The 20,179-nt window shown below is 37.1% G+C and overlaps 1 protein-coding gene across 12 annotated transcripts in view; it reads right to left on the reverse strand.

Moving 5' to 3' along the window:
• Ehbp1 (EH domain binding protein 1) overlaps nucleotides 1–20,179 on the reverse strand; it is a 275,350-nt gene that overhangs the window by 87,697 nt on the left and 167,474 nt on the right. For all 12 annotated transcript variants that reach the window (XM_029483507.1, XM_029483505.1, XM_029483503.1 and 9 more), the window contains 3 exons: nucleotides 8,027–8,205; nucleotides 7,395–7,443; nucleotides 2,644–3,528 (listed from right to left, as the gene is read on the reverse strand). In XM_029483507.1, coding sequence (XP_029339367.1) covers nucleotides 2,644–3,528; nucleotides 7,395–7,443; nucleotides 8,027–8,205 — 1,113 coding nt within the window. The remainder of the gene's footprint in view (nucleotides 1–2,643; nucleotides 3,529–7,394; nucleotides 7,444–8,026; nucleotides 8,206–20,179) is intronic.

The raw sequence follows: 20,179 nt of genomic DNA on the forward strand, positions 1-20,179 counted from the left end.
CCTTGTGGAAAACTGGTGGTTTAAAATGTCAGTTAATAGATCACACTGCAAATTATTGGAGAAAAATTAAAAATGAGAATTCATGTTCTTAGATTATTTCTAATTTTAATGATTGATCAATTTCTATCTTTAAACATATTTGCTTCAAATATGATTTATAAGAAAAGTCTGTGTTGGATAGAACTAAGGTTCATCAAATTATGCAATTGTCATTCAGCACATAAGGACTGGCATTTTCCATTTCATTAAGAAAAAACCAGCGGAGGACCTGTAAGATGGCTCATTATAAAATCACCTGCTTTTAAGCCCGATGGCCTGAATTTGATCCTGAAGTCCTCACTGGAGAGAACTAATTCCTGAAAGTGCACGTGCATGAGTGAGTGTGCACATGTGTATGAGTGTCTGTGCACATGGGTATGAGTGAGTGTGCACATGTGTATGAATGTCTGTGAATGTGGGTATGAGTGACCTACAATGACAAGCAATAAGAGCAATGGGATTTCCCAATGCTTGTACTCAATCTGCTGCAATATTGGAATCATAGAGCCTTCAGGAAACACTTATTTATTTGTGAAAGGATAAAAGTAATAAAGATAAATAACATCCTAGAGTCAAATTGTTTAAACTTTGGGTGTCATTGGAAGGGGCTATGAAGAGCTTCTGTGCTCCCTAGTTGTTGGTTGACTGGTTTTCCAATATTAGAGATTGACTCTAGGGCCTCCAGCACACTGGGCCAGACCTCCTGCTTTGAGCTACATCCCGCAGTCTGAGACCAACTTCAGAATTGCCATGCTTTAGCAGACAGAGACAATTCTGGGGGTTGGGGGCACTACCAACAATTTATAATCAGAGTGACTTAGGAAGCATTGGTTTATAAAGGTTAAAAAATTAGATCATTTAGTTTAGTTTGCTTGAAACTTCTCTTTTTAAATGACCATGTAAATGTGCTGAATGTAGTTGGTGGAATGCTTGCCTTCCATGCTTGAAGCCTGTCTTAATACCCATCACTACACACACTGGGGACAGTGGCTCCTGGCTCTGATCCTAGCACTCAGGAAGTGAAGGTCGGAAGATCTGCACAGTGAGCTGGAGGGCAGCCTGAGGTACATACGTTTCTGTCTAAAGGAGAAGGGAAGAGGAAGATGGGGCCTGGGGGAGAGATAAAGATCTGTGTCCCAGTCTGAAAGGGGGCCTGCAATAAACATAAGGAAAAAAAAAAGTCCTAATATAAAAAGTGTATTTTTGGCTGGGGATGGCTGAGTCAGCCACTATACTGACCGAGCACCCTGGTAAAAACATTCGCACGATCTATGTGAAAACCTGTGCCTCTGTGGATAAGACCACAGGTTAATTACTAGAACTCACTGCCAGGCAGCCCAGAGTGGAGAGGGATCAAGAAAGACACCTGACACTGACCCCTGGCTTCCACATACTCAAAAACACATGTACAGACATCCACATATGCGTATACGCACCACACACAAAATGAAAAGTAAACAAAAGAAAAGCAAGTGCCATAATTTTATTGGCAGTTTTTGTTGTTCTACTTAAAAACGATCACACACACACCCTACTTTGTAACTGAGAGTTATCAGGGAATCAATACAAAAAATTTCAAGGGTAGGACTGTACACGATGTTACAGTCCCCTGTGAGAAGAAATACAGGTTTTATAAGAATTTTTATTTTAATTTTCTCAAAGAAGGGGCCCATTATTTAGTTCATACTAGCCTGGAACTGCTCTGTAGCCCAGGATGGTTTCGAACTCCTGATTCTCCTGCCTCAGAACACTGGTACTGTGTACCACCATGCCTTGGAGGTAGTAAATATAAGACCTAAGCAACAACACATCTGACAAAGCCATTTCTATTGTAACTAAAATATTTAAGGTTCTGAGTAGAAAATACGTAACTTGGCATATACAATATGCACTTTAGAATTATGCGCACATTGAATAGAGTACTGAAATATCCTTGACCTTCTGTTGGAGACAGGGCTTTCTACAGCCAAGGCAAGACTTTGAATTTTTGGTCCTCCTGCATCAGAGTCCCAAGAATTGGGACTACAGGAGTATATACATCCTAAACTTCATGGACAGTCTAGTGAGCATTATAGGCAATGGCATTTTTTTTAAAAGCTTTATTCATTTGTCATCTATCTATCTATCTATCTATCTATCTATCTATCTATCTATCTATCTATCTATCTATCTATGTGTATGCATGTGAGCCTGTATGGGTTAATGCATAGAACAGGAACACAATGTATCTGCAGAGGCCAGAGAACGATGTTAAGACTCGCTGGAACCAGAGTTATGGGTCGCTGTGAGCCACCACACATACTACACATAGGTGCTGGTCCTCTGGCAAGGAAAATGCTCTTAACTGATGAACCATTTTTCCATCCCTCGTACTGGTATTTTGATTTGAAAAGCTGACATTCCTTATCCTTCGACTTTAGAGTCGGGCTTACAATATTTTATTTCAAACTTTAAATATATAGTTTTTATATATTTTTATGACAAATGAGACTTTGCTTTTGTTCATGTATAACATCTTCAAATGTTCTATCAACACAAAATAAAATGACAGCATAGCCACTTACTAAATAAGTATCTCCCCAGCGCAGGTTCCGATGCACTTACCTGAACTGCTTTGTTGGAGTGGTCTGCATGATTTAAAGTGCTCTTGTCTGCATCTGGATCAGACTCTATCTGCCTCAGAGAAGCACATGGTTTTTTTGTGAAGTCTGTGTCTCTGTTATATCCAAGTTTAGAAGGAGAGGATACATTTGGCTTTGTGATAGCCAATTCACCATCCAATCTGCATTCTAAAGATCTCGAATTCTCCATTTTCCCTTGTTCCATATCACTACTGGCATGTACAGTCTGAAGCTTTTGCTCGTAAGCTGAGGGTGGAGACACATCCTTCTTTTTGTCACTGACATATAAGTCACTTAATTCCAAGTTCTCAGCTTTTAGTAGTCTCTTCTTGCCTAAGGAAGCCAGTGCTTGAGCTGAATCAGTACTAGAACTTAACCCAGGGTCATCAGACCCTGAAGTCCTTGCGGAGCTCTGCTGCGACTTTTGGGGCTCCGTGTCACTTTTAGTCCTACGGTAGTAAGGGGAGGCTGTGCTTGGACTAAGGTGGTCATCTGGAGTCTGGTGTTCACTTTCAGACTCTCCCACCCCACTGTCAGTTACGAACACAGAGTCATCCTGCGACAGCAGATCCACGGCCCCACGGGCAGGCTGGTGAGGTTCAGGCTCTCTCTTCAGATCGCTGAGCTCAGCATAGAATTTTTCTTGATCCACAGAACTGTTTGTGTCTGTCTCATAATTTCCAACTTTATATGTGCTCTTACTGCTGTTTTCCTCTATCTGAACCACATTTAGTTCTTGTCCGCTAAAATGTGCCCTTATTTGATAGAGATAAGTCATAACAGTCAGTTTGTCAGGGATTGCTAATAAAACCATATCAGAAGGTTCCAGTAAACGGGAAATTCCAATGCTGGCAAATCCATCGTAAGCCTTCAAAGAGAAGAAGGGACAAACAGACGGTACACTGAGCAGCTCAGTCATCTATCTTAAAGAGAGCATAATCTTAAAACTTTCTGTTATTGTAGGGCACATAAAATTACTGACACTATACCACAGGAAAAGAATGAAATTGCAAGAAAAACAATGAATAAAAAGGAGAGAAGACCTTATTACATAACAGTCATCTACAAGCACAAAACAAGCAAGAATGTGAGTTCAACAAAAATCTTAAGAGGAAAATTTTAAGATGAGAATTGGAGTATGAAGAAATGTTAGACTAATCCATCCCCAGCTTCTGTGGTCTCTGCCCACCCCTTTGCCATGGTCATGTAATCACAGCGAAGAAGCACTACTGGGCAAGCCCAGAGAACTAACTACTATCCTGCTTGTATAAAATGCAAACAAACATTAATATTAGAGGCGTAGAAACATTTTTAATATGACTTGGGGTTAATTTTCATAACGAGGATAGTGGCTTCATTTTTACTTCTGCTGTTTTGGAAAGAATGAAATGTTTTGAATACTGCAAGGTAGCTAAGACTGTGATGTTGATTGTATTATTTTGTTAGCATTTAAACGACTGTGGCACATCAGGTTTTTCTAGTTTTGAAGAACCAAAGCTGTTTCTCAATTTTCAGTTAATTATTACTGTCCTGAACTAACCCCTGAAACACACACTGTGTGACTAGGGAACATTCAGGCTCGGTCAGAAAGGAAGGGCTCTACACTACTGACTGCATTTAGATGTTAAAAATTTCTGTTCTTGACAACAACTTGCATCTAGAAGCACAATTTAATGTTTGTCTTAAAAGAAATGTTAGGAAGTTATTTAATCAGAAGAATTTTTGTGCTTTTATAGCAAATTTCTGCCTTTGAATTTAATCAGTATTCCTGTAGCTTTAACATGTGAAGAAGAAAATGAAAAATAAATTGTGCTATTAAGACCTATTCAACTTCCACAGAATGATGCTTTATAATACAGATTCTTCAAAATATCTGCTAGAGAGGTGGCTCAGTTGATGTACATGAATAGACTTGTTTGTTCTTTAACATGTTTTAGGAAAATTAAAGTCATTTTCTTCCTTGTGTGTCCTGACTACTTGATGGACAGACATCAATAGAGGACCATCAGGAAATGCACTGCAGGCAGTAGTTTAAACATTTCCTAATTATCTAAAATGCTGACACACTGCTTAAGATCAGGTGTCACAGGTAAATACCTGTTGCGTTGAGTTTTCTCGTGAGGAAAGTCCTGCTGGTGTTTTGCTTCACTAGCCATTCATTTTATGCATACTAATCGTACTTTAAAACAAAACAGGTTTCTTATAATATGAGGTAAAATTTTTGTCATAGAATTTATACAAGTTAACTTCTGCCATGGCCAATCATGAGCTGTGATTGTACATGAAGAAGGAGGAGAGTGTTTGTTTAAAGATACATATATGTATATAATATAAATATTATTTATTGTGTGTATACGGGGTTGGAGTATGTGGGTGGGGGGTGCATGGCTGCTGAGGTAGGTGCTGTGTGTGTGTGTGTGTGTGTGTGTGTGTGTATCTAAGGATAACTTGTGGGAGTTCATTCTCTTTCCATCAAGTGAGTGTTGGTGACAGAATTTAGGTGTCTGTTAGGGGCTTGGCAGCAGGCACCTTTCTCATGGAGTTAACTCATCAGCCAACTATCTTTTCAAAGAAAGTTACCTTATTTATTCCAAGCTGTTAACTTAGTCAAGGAAGAGTCACTGACAATCATATCAGAAGTAAAAGTGGAACGTAAAAGGAAGATTTTGTTTCCTGGGTACTCTAAGAGCATATGACAGCAGAAAAGGTTATCAGGGAGAGCCCTGTAATACAGGAAATAATCTATAGGTTGCAACTTAGTTCCTCAAAGTAGACACATTGCGATGAAACACTGCAACTATGTATGCTGACATGCACTGAATAGTGTACAAAGAGAATCAGTACTAAAACCCTCATTAAAAGTCAAGATTATCTGCCATAGCATATCTGTTTGATATTTGGGGGCTGAACCAGTATTTTATTTTTTTTTTTTTTTTTTTTTTTTTTTTTTTTTTTTTTTTTTTTTTTTGAGACAGGGTTTCTCTCTATAGCCCTGGCTATTCTGGAACTCACTCTGTAGACCAGGCTGGTCTCGAACTCAGAAACCTGCCTGCCTCTGCCTCCCAAGTGCTGGGATTAAAGGCATGCGCCACCACTGCCTGGTGGGGTTGAACCATTATTAAGCCATGCTAACTAAACACTTATTTAGCTGTATCACTAGTTTCAAGAAACCATGCAAATGGATAATTCTTCCTCATGCAATAATTAGAGAAACATATGTAAGTCCATGTTGCTTAAACCTTAATGAGATTCTCGCTCTATATTTAAAAATACATCCAGAATAACAAAGGAAAGCTCTACTTAAAGAACAATCATCACTTAATTGGTCGGGCCTTGCTATGTTGCTCAGGCTGTTCCAAAACTCATGAGCTCAAGAGTTTTCCTGCCTTACAGGTGTAACACAACTGACTGGCAATTAGCAGTTCATTTCCTAATGCTGATATCTGCATTTATACTAGTCTGTCACTTCAGTCAAATGCAAGGAAATGAAGATAAAGATATGTTAACTCTATGGATATAGTTTAATAGATGAGAAAAAAGGCATTTCACTTAATAAGCATGGACTTTCTAAAATTATGTAAGAAGTAATTCATGAGAATCACTTCCTTTTGTAGAAAGCATACTACAAAATGCTGGGGATTGAACACAGAACCTTCAAGTTCTTTCACTCAGTGAAATTCCTAGCTCCTAAAAGGTAATCTCTGAGAAATAGGTACTATGCCTTTCAGGTGGCATAGAAGGGATAGGGGAGAGGGGATAGGGGAGAAAGGAGACTTTTAAGTCTACAACTCACATCATGGAAAATATGGCTTTGATTTAAATTCTTAATTAAACTTCTACCAAGACTATAATACTTTAAAAAGCGATAGTTCCATCTAATTTAATAATTTAAAGTATATTAAAAATTTTTGTCTCCAACAGAGATTATTTCCCACCTTGCTCTTTGGGGTCCTTTGTCATTGGATTCCCTCCTGAGAGTAATATTTTATAGCTATAATGCGCACAATAGTAGAAAGAGGTAGTTATACTAAAATTACAACTGTTAAAATATAAAACTGAATTTGGGAAACAGTAAAATATGTTTTAATGAACATATTAATTAATGTATGTGTGAATATAGACACATATGCACACATAATCTTAAGTAGCCCAGGCTGACCAAGGACCTTGAATTAACCCTCCTGCTCTCAGCTCCCAAGTGCTATGCTACCATATCCAGTCAATAATTAATAATTCGAAGGACCCCTAAACTGTCTTTTTTATAGATCTTCAACAATTGGAGTAAGATATGAAGGTTCATAACAAAGTTTCATAACAAAGTCTTTATTATAAAGTTAAAAAAGAAGCATTGTTTATCGTTACTTTGCATTCACTTACAAGCCTATGTATTCTCTTTTGCTCACCCGATAGATTCCTGCTTTTATCTCCTAAAATATTTTTCTAAAGTTACATAATAGTCACAAACGCTTTGGGTATATTCTTCATAAGCTAAATGTTGCACTAAAAGCGATATGGTTTAAGAAATTCTTAACAGTTAATGATATCTGCCTCATGTTTATGATCTTTAAAGTCCATGCAAACCGTAGTAAGCTATGCACCCTACTTAACCTGCACCCATCAGTTCACCTTTGCACGCTGCAGTTACGATCTCACCCCACACCATTGCCTTTCTCGATTAATAGAAAGATGCAGTGAAGCCAAAACTGAAACTTCACTTTCTCCTGCATTTCTTACCTTTTTGTTGTTTTCTTTAATATCTTGAGGATTCAGAGACTTGTAGTCGCTGAGGGAAAAAAAATGGCAGAGCGGGTAAATGTAATACTTGATACAAATAAATTTTTGTAAGATAAACTGAATCTAAAGATTTGATATTCAATAATATCCAAGGTCAACTAGTAATTTCACAGCAGTTCAATAAACAAAAGTAATAGTGTAGAAAATTAAGGAAACAAGCAGACAAACGGTGATTACATGTTGTATTGCTTAAAACTTTCCCTTTAAAAGAGAAGTTAAGCCAAGTAAGAGAGACGAGCTCTTACAAAGACATTTACCATTAGAGAACCCCTTATTATCAATATACGACGGGCTGCTGGGTTATTTGTCTCTCTTTTGAACACTAATAAAAGTTTCATAATAATGTCAGTTTTTAATAAAATTAAAGAGAAAAATCATGTTTTTAAAGGAAAACCTGCTCTTAGGTACTGAGAAAAATGTTGGCATCCTGGCATATACTTGTCTCAAAAAAGGCAAGTTTTATAGTTCAAAAACAAAGACAGTCAAGTATTTTAGAATGCATGCTAAGAAATTATTCTGTGTCCTTCTAAGAATGCCAGTCATTTACAAATATTTATGACACTTCTACTTACATTAAGTCTGGTCTAAAGTGGTGTAAAATTGCACAGAATGATAAGCCATTCCTCCACGATGTGGTAAAGTTGGTGATTTTCACGCCCCGGTAGTTTTTTGTAACTTCTCTGCACCATGCAAGCAGCGACTGACTAGCGTTTGGCTTTTGCCCCAGAACAGGACTTGGTATCGGGCTTGGCTAGAATATAAGAAAGAAATAAAAAGGGTGGGAAGGGAACACTAAAAGAAGCTAATGGAAGATAAAAAAAAAATAACATTAATTGACCTAGCTAAATCATTGGAAACCTTTGATGTCAGTTTGGTCCTTCAACACTGTCAATCCATGACAACGGTTGCCTCCAAGACGGAGACATAAATCTTAAGTTATTATCTTCTTTTCGCCCATGGCGTCTGCCTGACAAGCAGATAAGCAACACTTTAAACTTTTGGGAAGAAGAAGTCATGAGTGTCCTCGGTGGAAACATCATGTTAAAGTATTTGAATACTTAAGGCTGAATAGCTGTGCAACTTACATACTGAAGAAGGTTTCCTAGATGCAACCATAAACCAACAAGATTGGATAAAAATAACGCATTGCCATCTAACTGCAGCATAAACTGTGGCATTGCAACTACTCTCAGGTATTGAGGATGAGTCTGGCGGAGAGATCTGCCCTCGTAAGTGTAAAACCCAGCACAACACAGTGGTAGTCAGAGTCAAACACTCTTCCTATATACATTTAACAACAATACAGTTTTAATTATTAGCCACGGGACAGTAACCCACAACAGTATGTATTTTGGATATACTCTAAATATTTCTTAATTATTTTTGAGAGCGATCTTTGAATAGTAGAGTTCATTGTATGTGTCTATATCTTAGGCACATGCTTCCCCTTATCCATATACTAAACAGGATAACCATGGTAGCAGAACTAAGACTATATAGTAAGATTTTAATTTTTGTTACTTTCAAAATCATGCCATTTGTTTTTACTGAATAACTACAATTTTTTTTTTGGATAATTGTGAAGGCTGATACAACCGAAAACTGTAAGAATCCTACTTAATATTTTTGGACTAATTCTTTTAATCAAAATTGTTAGCTAGGAAAATAAAAGAGCCATGTAGAGTAAGATGAGAGAATGGCCATTTGTCCTGACATCATTTAAGTTTAGCCAATGATCCATTCCTACAATAATGCTAGGCAGCTTGATGATGCCCCACTTGACAATAGCAGGTCAGTGCCAAAACTATTAAAATAATCAACTAGGAATCATCAAATATGTAATTTCTTATTTCTATTATCAGATTAGAAGGCATTATATAAATAATAACAACCTGGCAAAGCTGTGTTCTTTAAATAATCACCTCTACAAATCAAATTCTAAACAGTTCATTAACTGTAAAAACCAACATATTCAGGGCTGGTGAAACAGTTCAATGCACAAAGGCCCGTGCTGCCAAGTCTTCTGACCTGAGTTCAATTCCTGGGATCCACAAGGCAGGAGGAAAGAACAGACTTGTGCAAGTTATCTTACCTCCACATCACAAACATGCATACGTGCACACACATACATCAAAGTGTAATAAACAAACAAATTTGGATTAATTTGACCTAATGTAAAGAGGTACATAAAACTGACTTCCAGATATAGAACATTTACTTTTAATAACTCATTTAACTCTCAACCTAATACATAAAAATGAAGTAAATGGCCCATTGTGACCTTTAATCCCTTTGGTCACTTACAGTGATTCAGATTGACTTAGAGGGCTATGGACGTGGGAATCCATGAATTAGGCATATTTTCTAAATTCTGTGTTATTTATTTTCCTGTCATTCAAATAATTACCTGTTATAATATTCTATATAAAATTGTTAAAGCATAGAAACATTTGAGACTAGGTTATATGGCAGGTAGATGATCTGCAATTATAACAATTCATTTGAAACATGCCATTGCAATTATGACTACATATCCCTATCTCTAAAAAGGTCTAATATAAGAAGGCTAGACAAGCTAAGCTAAAATTTGTATTTGTTCTGACCAGAACCCTGTGTTAAAAAGAACAATTCTCTTTCCACAAAAAGAAGTCATAAGCAATGGAGAAAACTGGTAAAATTACAAGCCCCATAAATGGCCATTTAGTTTGCTGAAAAACACCATTAGCAGATCTACTAAATGGATTATCAAGCTGTTGCCCTTTTATCTAATATTCTGCAGAGGGTCATAAAAATTAGCAAATTATTTTGAAAATGTTGACATGTAGCTGGAGGAGACAGCTATTTCTTGTTATAGCTATCAGGTGAGTTATTGGACCCTGCTTTAATTTCCTCATCTGTAAATGGCAACTACAATGGTAACTATAAACAGGAAGACATGGACATACAGTGCTGTAGTAGCAAGACCTCCTCCTCTCTCCCTCTTGCCTACCACTCTTCCCTTGATCACTTTCAGTGATAACTCATCTTTGGTTGTTCCTTACTTCAGTTGTGTTCTGACCTTTGAAGACACTATTCCACTTGCCTGGTTCTCTCAGATATTTGAACAGTAACCTTCAATTTCAACCTTCTGTCTGGCGCTGTCCTAACAAAACAGCCCAGGTCCATCCAACCCCAACACAGCACTCCTGACTCCTCCCACCTTGCTCTATTTTCCCACAATATCTATCCTTTGTAGTTGGTATGTGTTAGACTTACTAGTTATTATCTGCCTGTACTAAAAAGAACTCTGTTAAGTCAAGACTTTCAATCTGCCTTGTCTACTGGCCTATCTTAGGTTTCCAGATTAATTCCTGAAGCACAGAAAACAATCAGTAAATACTGTTAATTAAAACAAAACACTTAACGTTAGATATGGTAGACCAGTAAGTGGTAACTACAATTATCATGCTGTGACCCTGCACCACCAGGACCACATATTATCTATATCACCAGCACTATGTGTCATTACCAGCATCATTCTGCCACCATGCACCATCACATACCACAGCCCCATACTGTCACCATTTAGTTTCAGCACCACACTATCAACCAAGAATCATCAGCACAGAGTCCTACTTTTGTTTTTTTGAGACTCCTTTCTAATTTCAAATTTGTTTAAGAAAATAAATTGATACTTTAAAATAAAGTGATATCTTTTTCTAAACAAAGCTTTACCTAATGAATATTATTTGTATCTTGATATTCTGTGTATGAAACAAGGTTCATGCAAGCTTAAAAATGACTAATTTATGTTTTCTAAAGAAAGGATATCAAAATCTATCCATCAAATATAGACGTTAAGGGCTAAGGATGGTGGTGCACATCTTTAATCCCAGTACTCGGAGGCTGAGAGGGAGGCAGAGGCAGGCAGATCTCTGTGAGTTCAAAATTGAACTCTATATAGTGTGTTCCAGGACAGTCAGGATGACATAGAGAGACCCAGTCTCTCAAAAAAAAAAAAAAAAAGATTATGAAATAACTTTCAAATATAATTTTAATATCACAATCTAGTAGATTACTGTTAAAAATAAGGTTGCTGAATTATTCTTCCTAACAATAGCAACCGTATCTCATTCAGAAAACCTAAATAACTCACTGGAAAAATTTCTACATTTTAGTAGCTTTGAGAACCTGTAGTTCCATTTCCTACTGCTCTATGGTTGTGTGTGGTTTCTCTGTCTTGTGAGATCTCCTTCGTCCATGGGCACAGCCACACACTCCTTTGGTATTTCTCCCATAGTTCTCCTTCTATCATCCATCCTCACTCTCAGGCTCCAGCTCTCACTTCCACACACATGATTCCCACATACACAAATATGGTTCCAACTCTCTCAAGATGACATTTCCAGCTGGCTGTCCTTCCTGCCATATAAAATTTGAACTCAATATGTTTAAAATTGTGAATTTCCTTATAACCTGATTCTTTTTATTGTGTTTGAAAATAATACTGTTATTGTCCCAACTTTATGGATTTCAGCCTCAGAATCATTTTTAAATTCTTCTTTTATATGCCACTTACTAGTTAATGCATGGGAATGTATCTATCCTTGTTATGGCTGTAATTTTTTTGTAATTTTATTATCTATCTCCTTTTGCCGAGGTTATTGCCTCAGTCTTCCTTGTTGCCAATTCCTCCTTTCCTGATCCATTATCAAAGCATGGTGTTCTTACAACACATCTAATATCCCTGCTGGTTGTCAGCACATAAAAAATATCACATTTCTGTACACTAAAACCCAAATCATGCTAAATGTGTTTACTAGCATAATTCACCAATCTAACTCATCCTATGCTTGCTGCCGAAACCCTAGCTTCCCCATCTCCAGAGTGTCCATACAGATTGTCACTCCTGCCACACATACAACTGTGGCACCACCACATTCTTCTTTCAAGAATCAATTTAAGTGCCATCTGACAAAATCTCATCTTAATTCCCAATCAGAAGGCAGGAGCCACTTTCAATATTCTCTTGATGTTCTGAGTCTCCTACATGAGACATGGAAATTTTCTTTGATTATACTATATTCTATAGAGCATATTCTTACAGTGCTCACAGAATACATGCTGAGTATCAAAGTACCATATACAAACTTTACATATGCCTTTAAGATAGCAATGGCTGTTTCTAAAACACAGTCAAAGAAACTCGGGCTACAAAGGTAGAAGTAGATGTATCTATACCAGAGTATTTCCATACCAACTGAGACTGCTCTCAATATACATTTCACATTCAAAGGTAATACAGCTTTAAGAACTCAGTATATATTGTACATTTCTTGAAACTAGCATTACCAAAACAAACCAACAAACAACCCAAAGGCAACTGTTCAAAACAAGTTAAAACTCAGGAGTTCCTAGAAAAACCCCTTTGTCCATTCTGCTGGACTTTTAGATTTTGGACTAGAACTAGAATAAGAACTAATTAAGCCCAGTTCAGTAAGATATGTGCTATTATTGCTAAAACTGATGGGTATTTTGGTCTTTACATTAGGATTCTTGGAGACTTTCCTCAATTATTGCAAATCATGCTTAAAGAACATTGGCTAGATCTGATTTTAGCATTTGGTAAGTCAAGAATAGCAGCAATGGTGAGAACAAGAACATCTGCATCTGCATTATTCCTGTATCTCTGTCCCCATCCCCTTCCTCCCTCTCTGGCTTTCCCAAGGTGACATCATTCATCTCCCTCCTCTCCTTTCCCATCCTCCCCTCCTGTCTCTAAACAAGTGCTCTGCATTCCAGCCTCTGGCCTCATTAATTATTAGAGTAGGGCCTCGAACTCTTTATTCTCCTGCCTTATCAGAGTGCTAGAATTACAGGCTGTGGTTAGAGCAGTGTAGGCATGCTAGAGAGTGAACCCAAAGAACCATGTGTGTGAGGCTCTAAGCTACACCCCAGGACTTCTCTCTTATAGTAAAAGATCTATTCTGATGGAGTATTATAATGGTGCTAGTAATTTTTAGGTTTTTATGCTCAGATTAAAACAATACTGAGAACTCTCAGCTATGTTAATTTTTTTTTTTTTTTGAGACAGGGTTTCTCTGTGTAGCCCTGGCTGTCCTGGAACTCACTCTGTAGACCAGGCTGGCCTCGAACTCAGAAATCCACCTGCCTCTGCCTCCCGAGTGCTGGGATTAAAGGCGTGCGCTACCACCGCCCAGCACAATAACACTTTGTAAGAGCAGAAAAATATTAGAAAAGGTTTTAAAAAGCTATCCGACAATTATTCCGAAGCACAGCAGTGGAATAATGCCAAGTCAGACAGTAAATCAGTCTTGGTATCATCTCTATAAAGGTTACCTCAGAGTGAGCCTGCGCTACTGGATGCTAAGAGGACTCTTACAGCAAGAGTAGGAGCACGACTGCCTCCAAGGTAATATGAGCAAAATGTACACTGAGTGCAAAAGTAATGGAAGGAAATAGGAGTTAGATTCACTTACCATCCAGCTTAACTGAGAAAAGGAAAGACCCATCAGGGGTATGGACTGTAGTCACAGATCAGAAACTCAGTTTTGTTGAGAAACTTCATTTATCTCCTCAGAGAGAAAGGGTTAAACACACTGACACTTTCTTAATGAAGAAACCATCAAATTTATCCAATATATTTACAATTTCCATGGGAAATACATTAGATAAATCTGAACTATTATGTGTTACAAGGGGACAGTACTTAGTCTACACACACACCTGACAGCCTATGAATAAACTCTAAATGAAAATTAGAAACAAATGCCCAGCATCCTATGCTTAGAATATGTTATATACAATCAGGACCTTGAAAACCTGTGGACAGGACATTAGAGCACCGTATACTCTATAAGCCTCAATGGATTCTATAAGCCTCAAGAGGATTCATTAACTTAACCGACAATAATTTTGTATTTATAGCACTTGACACTATGATGCAAAAGAAAGTTTTCTGTCCTTAACTTTAAACCTGGTGCTGAGCAACTACGTCTATCTTTCCCGGATAAAAGGCCTTACGATCAAAATATAGGAAAAATTCTTAAAACAGTAAGGGAAATAAGGTCAACCAATATAATGATGGACAAAAAATGAAAGAGTACTTTCAACTTTTTACTTGACTATAAAATGAAGTCTAAGTATCTAGAGAATATGAACCTTTGTCTAGTCACCTGAGTATTCAGAAAACTGCACACGGTACTAACACATGTTTTCCCTAGACAGGCTGACATTTTAATAGATATTTTCATTGAAATGATACTAGCAAGATTAAAACTATTAACAGGCAAGGCTATGGGAGAGAAAAGTTTTCATTCAGAGTTGATGAGAAACTCTGGTAAGATTTATTCCGTTAAAATTTGAAGACATGGGCATCCTATGCCCCAAGCATCCTAGGTTTACGGAAACACATGCTTGGTAAGCAAGACAACACGCGTGTACACAAATATTCACGATAGCGCTGCTCATAACTTTCCCGATATGAAACAACCACCAACAACAGCTAGGCATCACCTAGAATACAGGACAAGAATCGACTTCAGATTTGCATTTTAAAAAAACCCACTAGTGATACTAACATTTTAACAACTTCTGGAACATCTACTTGAATTCTCCAGTAAACAGTGCACAGTATAATAAAGGCACATGGCCACACTCAGTTATTACAAGAATACAATAACTACTTTCTTTTAGGCCAGATAGCAGACTCTGGAAAAATGGGAGACAAAAGTGTCACCCCTTTAACTAAATATTTGGTTTGGAAGATACAGTTATGCTACAAAAATATAGTATTTATGTAAGCAGTAAAAGAAGAGCCATCGTTAGCTTCTGCTAAGAGCTTCTTTCTAAGAGTTTCACAGCCTTCGGTTCTCAGATTTAGGCTTTGTCTCGTAGGGACAGTATGTTTTCCAAAAGTATTTGTTGAAAAGATGGCTCTTCTCTCCAAGGCCACTGAACAGCTTGATGCCCTTGTGAAAAGGACTAACATCCCACTATGTAAAGTGCTCATTTCTGGTATACATCGCTTTACTTAAAAAAAAAAAAGCCAACCATATTTTTGATTACTAAGACTATTGGAATAATTTTGGAAATTAGATATTAAGTGTTTGCTTTTAGCAGGGTGTTTTGAAAAAGTTATTGCAGGTCCTCTGGAACTACATTTGACTATTAAGATGGCGTGTTTTCTATTTTTGGAGAAAATGTAAATGGAATTTTAATGATTGCATTAGATCTGTAGATTTCTAGTTACATCTTAGATATAACAATAGTTTTCAAAAGCATGGACATGGGATATCTTTCCAGTCTGTAACTCCTTAATTCCTTTCAAAGTGCTTTCTAGTTTTTAGTTGGGTGGTCTTCCATCTTTTTGGTTAATTTATTAATTGTTTTTTCTCCTTCTTTTTGGACATGGGTCTTAGGAAGCCCCACGCCGACCTTGAACTTGAGCTGACAATAATCTTGAACACCTGACCCTCCTTACCTCTATTTCTAAAGTGCTGGAACTATGGGCATATGCTGTCACACTCAGGGGCGTGACATGCTGTGGTTAAACCTTGAGCTCCCGACCGAGGTGAGCATCCTACCCTCTGAGACATACCCATGACCTCTGAGACAGTCACAGCTAAATTTATTTCTAACCATTTAGCTCTTTTTGATACTACTGTTTAGAGAATTACTCTCTTAATTTTTCTTTCTGATTGTTCAATGTTAGTATTCAGAAATGCAAATGACTTGTTATTGTTGACGATTTTACTGAAATTATTGATTTTAAGTGTGTGTGTATGTAATATTTAGGGTTTGGTATATATATATATATATATATATATATATATATATATATATATATATATATATGAGCCCATCAATTCAAACAAAGCTAATCTTACAACATCCTTTTTGATTTTGGTCATTTCCTTTTTCTTGTGTAATTGCACTGGCCAGGATTTCAGGTTCTTAGTGAGAAAGACAAGTTCCAAGAGTGGCCATCCTTGCCATTTTGTGACTACAAAAGAAAAGTCCTTTTTATCTATGCAATGTGATGCTATCTCTGAGCTTCTCATAATGTGGCTGTCATTATCTCTGGGAAGTTTATTTTGAACCCATATCTTTTGAACATTCTTATAAAAGGGAACATGTCTTGTCAAATGTCATTCATGCATTATTTCGGTTGGCCATCTTAAGTCCTACAATGTGTCAATTGAAAAGTGAACATTGACCCATTTCTTCTGTTGAGTTCCAGCAAATTCCTCCTTGGCACGGTGCACAGGCCTTTAAAATGTTGCACAATTTGGTTCTGTAATATTTGTGCTGAAGATTTTTACATCATTTGAAAAAAAAAAAGCAATACTGATCTAAAGTTTTGATTTTGTGGTTAATAGAGTAATGCTGACCTCACAGAATGAGTTAGGGAGTACGTTCCCTCACATTTTAGAAAATTTGGAGGAAAAAAGGGGTTACTTCTTGGGATGCTTGGTAAAATGGCTGTGAAACTGTCTTAGTTGTTAGGAAGCGTTCTCCCCTCAACGCCCCCATCCCACCCATGGTCTCATTGCATTTCATGGACCGTCCTCAGAGTCAATATTCTTGGCCTCTATTTCAGAATGTTGGGGCCATAGACAAAAGCATGAGCCACCACACTCAGTAAATTGGGAGATGTTTTATTACTGGTTCAATTTCTTTTTAAAAACTTGTTTCAGATCTATTCACATTTTCTACAGCATGGATTAGCTGCTGTTCCTAGACACTTGTCTGTCTAAGCTGTGCAATCTGTTGATAATGACTGTTCACAGGACTCTCTTGTAATTCTTTAAATGTCTACTAAATGGGTAGCAAAGCCCATTTTTACTTCTGATTTTAGTAAATTGAACCTTCTCTGCCCAACCCACATCCATATTTGACAGACCTGTGAAAAAAGTCAAGCAAAACAGAAAGAATAAAATGTATGAAGGTTTCTGTGGAGACAACAGTAATTTTTAATAACAGGTTTTCAAGTAACCAAGTGTCAAGTTTTGCTCCTGCATATATGTGGATGAGGATACAGACCTTTTCCACTATAATCTGGCTCTGTAACTTCATAAATCATTATTTAAGTATAACATGAAGTTAAAAAAGTTTGCCCATGCTGTTGATGTATTGAAAAAGTCAACTGTAAGTTGGGCTTGTTCCCTACGGTGTGTTGCTACTCTTCAGCTCACCGTTGTTCTGAGCTGTATTCCCTTTGGCTTTGGGATTATTTCTTCCTTTTCTACTTCCTTAAGGTACAAAGTTAGCTGTGGTTTAAATTCTTGTAAACACTATTTTGCATGTATATGTGTGTGTTGTGCATGTTTACATGTGTATAGCTGTACAAGCACGATGCATGTGTGCTCACACATAGGAGAGGCCAGAGGTTGACGTCGAGTGTTGTCTTCAACCTTATATATTGAGACAGGCTCTCTCATTTGAACCCAGAGTTCAAAGACTCAGCCAGTCTTTGCTCCTCTTAACCACCATCAGCACTTTTTCCTCCTAACTTTATGGACTTTCTTTAAACCCATGAAGTCCACTCAGTGATACCAGTCTGTGCGTAGGTAGAGGGTCATCACTGAAACATGAGTAGTCCTCTAAATTTAACTGTATTTCAGTCTTTGTTTATGAAATATAGATTTTAGGCACAAGTAAATATAACTTCTGTAATGATTTTTCCAACATATATCCCTTGGGGAAATAATACTGCCTTGACGCAGTACAAACTCACTCGGCATCATTTCTGCGTCATACTCATGCACTCTTGAAGGGACATACCACAAATGCTGAAGACCTAGTAGTTTCACTAAGAATCCTTACATAAATTGACAGACCCATGATAAAATAAAATAAAATAAAATAAATGCCAAGCAAAAAAGAAAGGATAAAAAGTCTTAAGGTTTCTATGGAGACAACATCAATCTTTAATAACAGGTTTTTCAGTAACCAAGTGTCAAGTTTTGCTCCTGAATATGTGGATGAGGATGCAGGCCTTTTCCACTATAAATCTGCTCTGTAACTTCATAAACCACTATTTAATGTAACTTTGTGCTTAACAGAGAGGATTAAACGTGCTTTAGCTACATTGTCCATCTACAAAAGCAACTCTAGAATTAAAAGCTTGAACATCCTCTTTCTCGAACTGTCTTACTGACCAAATTAGCTTATTAGCTTTATTGTTATTAATAAAAGGATAAAAATCTCTCACAAAAACCAACCCAAACAATCTTTTCCAGTCGTATAATTATCATAAGCCAGTCTCAATTTTTTGGGGTGGGGGCCTTCAATACACTTACCTAGGAAAGTCAAATGCCATGTTCAAGCTACCAATGAAGACTCAACAAGTAAAAGCTTGTAAAGAAAAACAGAAACTTGCAGTAGCAACTTTCACTTACTTATGCAGTGTTTTTAAAGATGAAGTTTTTCTCTGTCTTGGATAAATTATAAAAGTAGCTCATAGTAACAAAACATTGGATTAATGCTTACTGTGAAATACTACGCAATTCAATGTCTTAATTAAATATTCCCCAACTCAAAAAAAAAAAAAAAAACCCAAACCCTCACCAAATTGCATTTGCCACCAAATGACTAACATGTACACAACAGTTGGAAACTGTCAAAATATTTTACAGCTCAATTATAATTACCAACCAAGTCTAAGCATGCCCTTGGGTGGGCGCTCACCACATTTGAGGGCTGCAGAGCATCAAGCGGCAGCCACTTGACTGCCATTTCTAATTTATAGATTTGCAACTCCTAAATGACTTCAAAAGTTTACTGTCCTCAGTAAAAACACCCAGCAAAATATCAATACAATATATTAATTTATCATTTTTACCTAGTCATTAGCAAGGACAACCTTAGAAGATAATTTGGCTAATCTCTTATTATCCTTGCATACAACTAATGATTATGCTTAGCGATGAGTTGTAAATGCATACATCAACTATTTGGTTATTTGTCTTTGGAAAATGCATCAAGTGATCTTGAGACATAAATGTTTTATGTTGTCCTCATCACAATAGATGTAGCCAAAAATAAAAGGGAAGGTGTGACTGGGGTGGAGTGTCAATATGGAAGTACAGCTGGTGAGTTTCCAAAGGAGTGAATGCAGACATCGTTTGCCATTTGAAGTAGGACAGCATCCAGCCACTCTTCCCTCCTCACCAGAAAGTGTACAGATTGAGACACTGCAATTAGCCACACTTGGTATCTCTTACCCATAGAAAAGAGGTGGTTTAATTACAGAGCACCATTGGAGTGCACTGCCGCTGAGGAGCATGTACATCCAGAGTCTTTTTATCAGCTGAGGATAGAAAGAGAAGTAGAATATACTATGGAATGTACAAACTCTTTTTCAGCTTGCCTGTGAATTAATGAAGAAAAGTTTTAAAAACTAAATAAAATTGTGTAAGATTCTTGGAAACAGCACAATCGTGAAACTGACTGACCATTTAAACGGGAACCAAAAGTTCTGATGCTTGGCAAGTAGTCAGAAGAGCTACAGGTTCTTCACACTACAAACTTTTTGCCTTGAATTATTTTCTGCATTCAATATTCAGATACAAAGTTAGTGAAAAATTAAATCTATATTCTAGTAATAGTGTCTAGGATGGAAATATTCTACTACTTTGTATGCTAATATCATAAATAGTAGTAAAAAAAAACCTTTTCCAGAGATATATGCTTACCTGTATGCAGAATATATATATTATTGT

Source organism: Mus caroli, chromosome 11 (assembly GCF_900094665.2).
Source record: "Mus caroli chromosome 11, CAROLI_EIJ_v1.1, whole genome shotgun sequence".
NCBI lineage: Eukaryota > Metazoa > Chordata > Mammalia > Rodentia > Muridae > Mus > Mus caroli.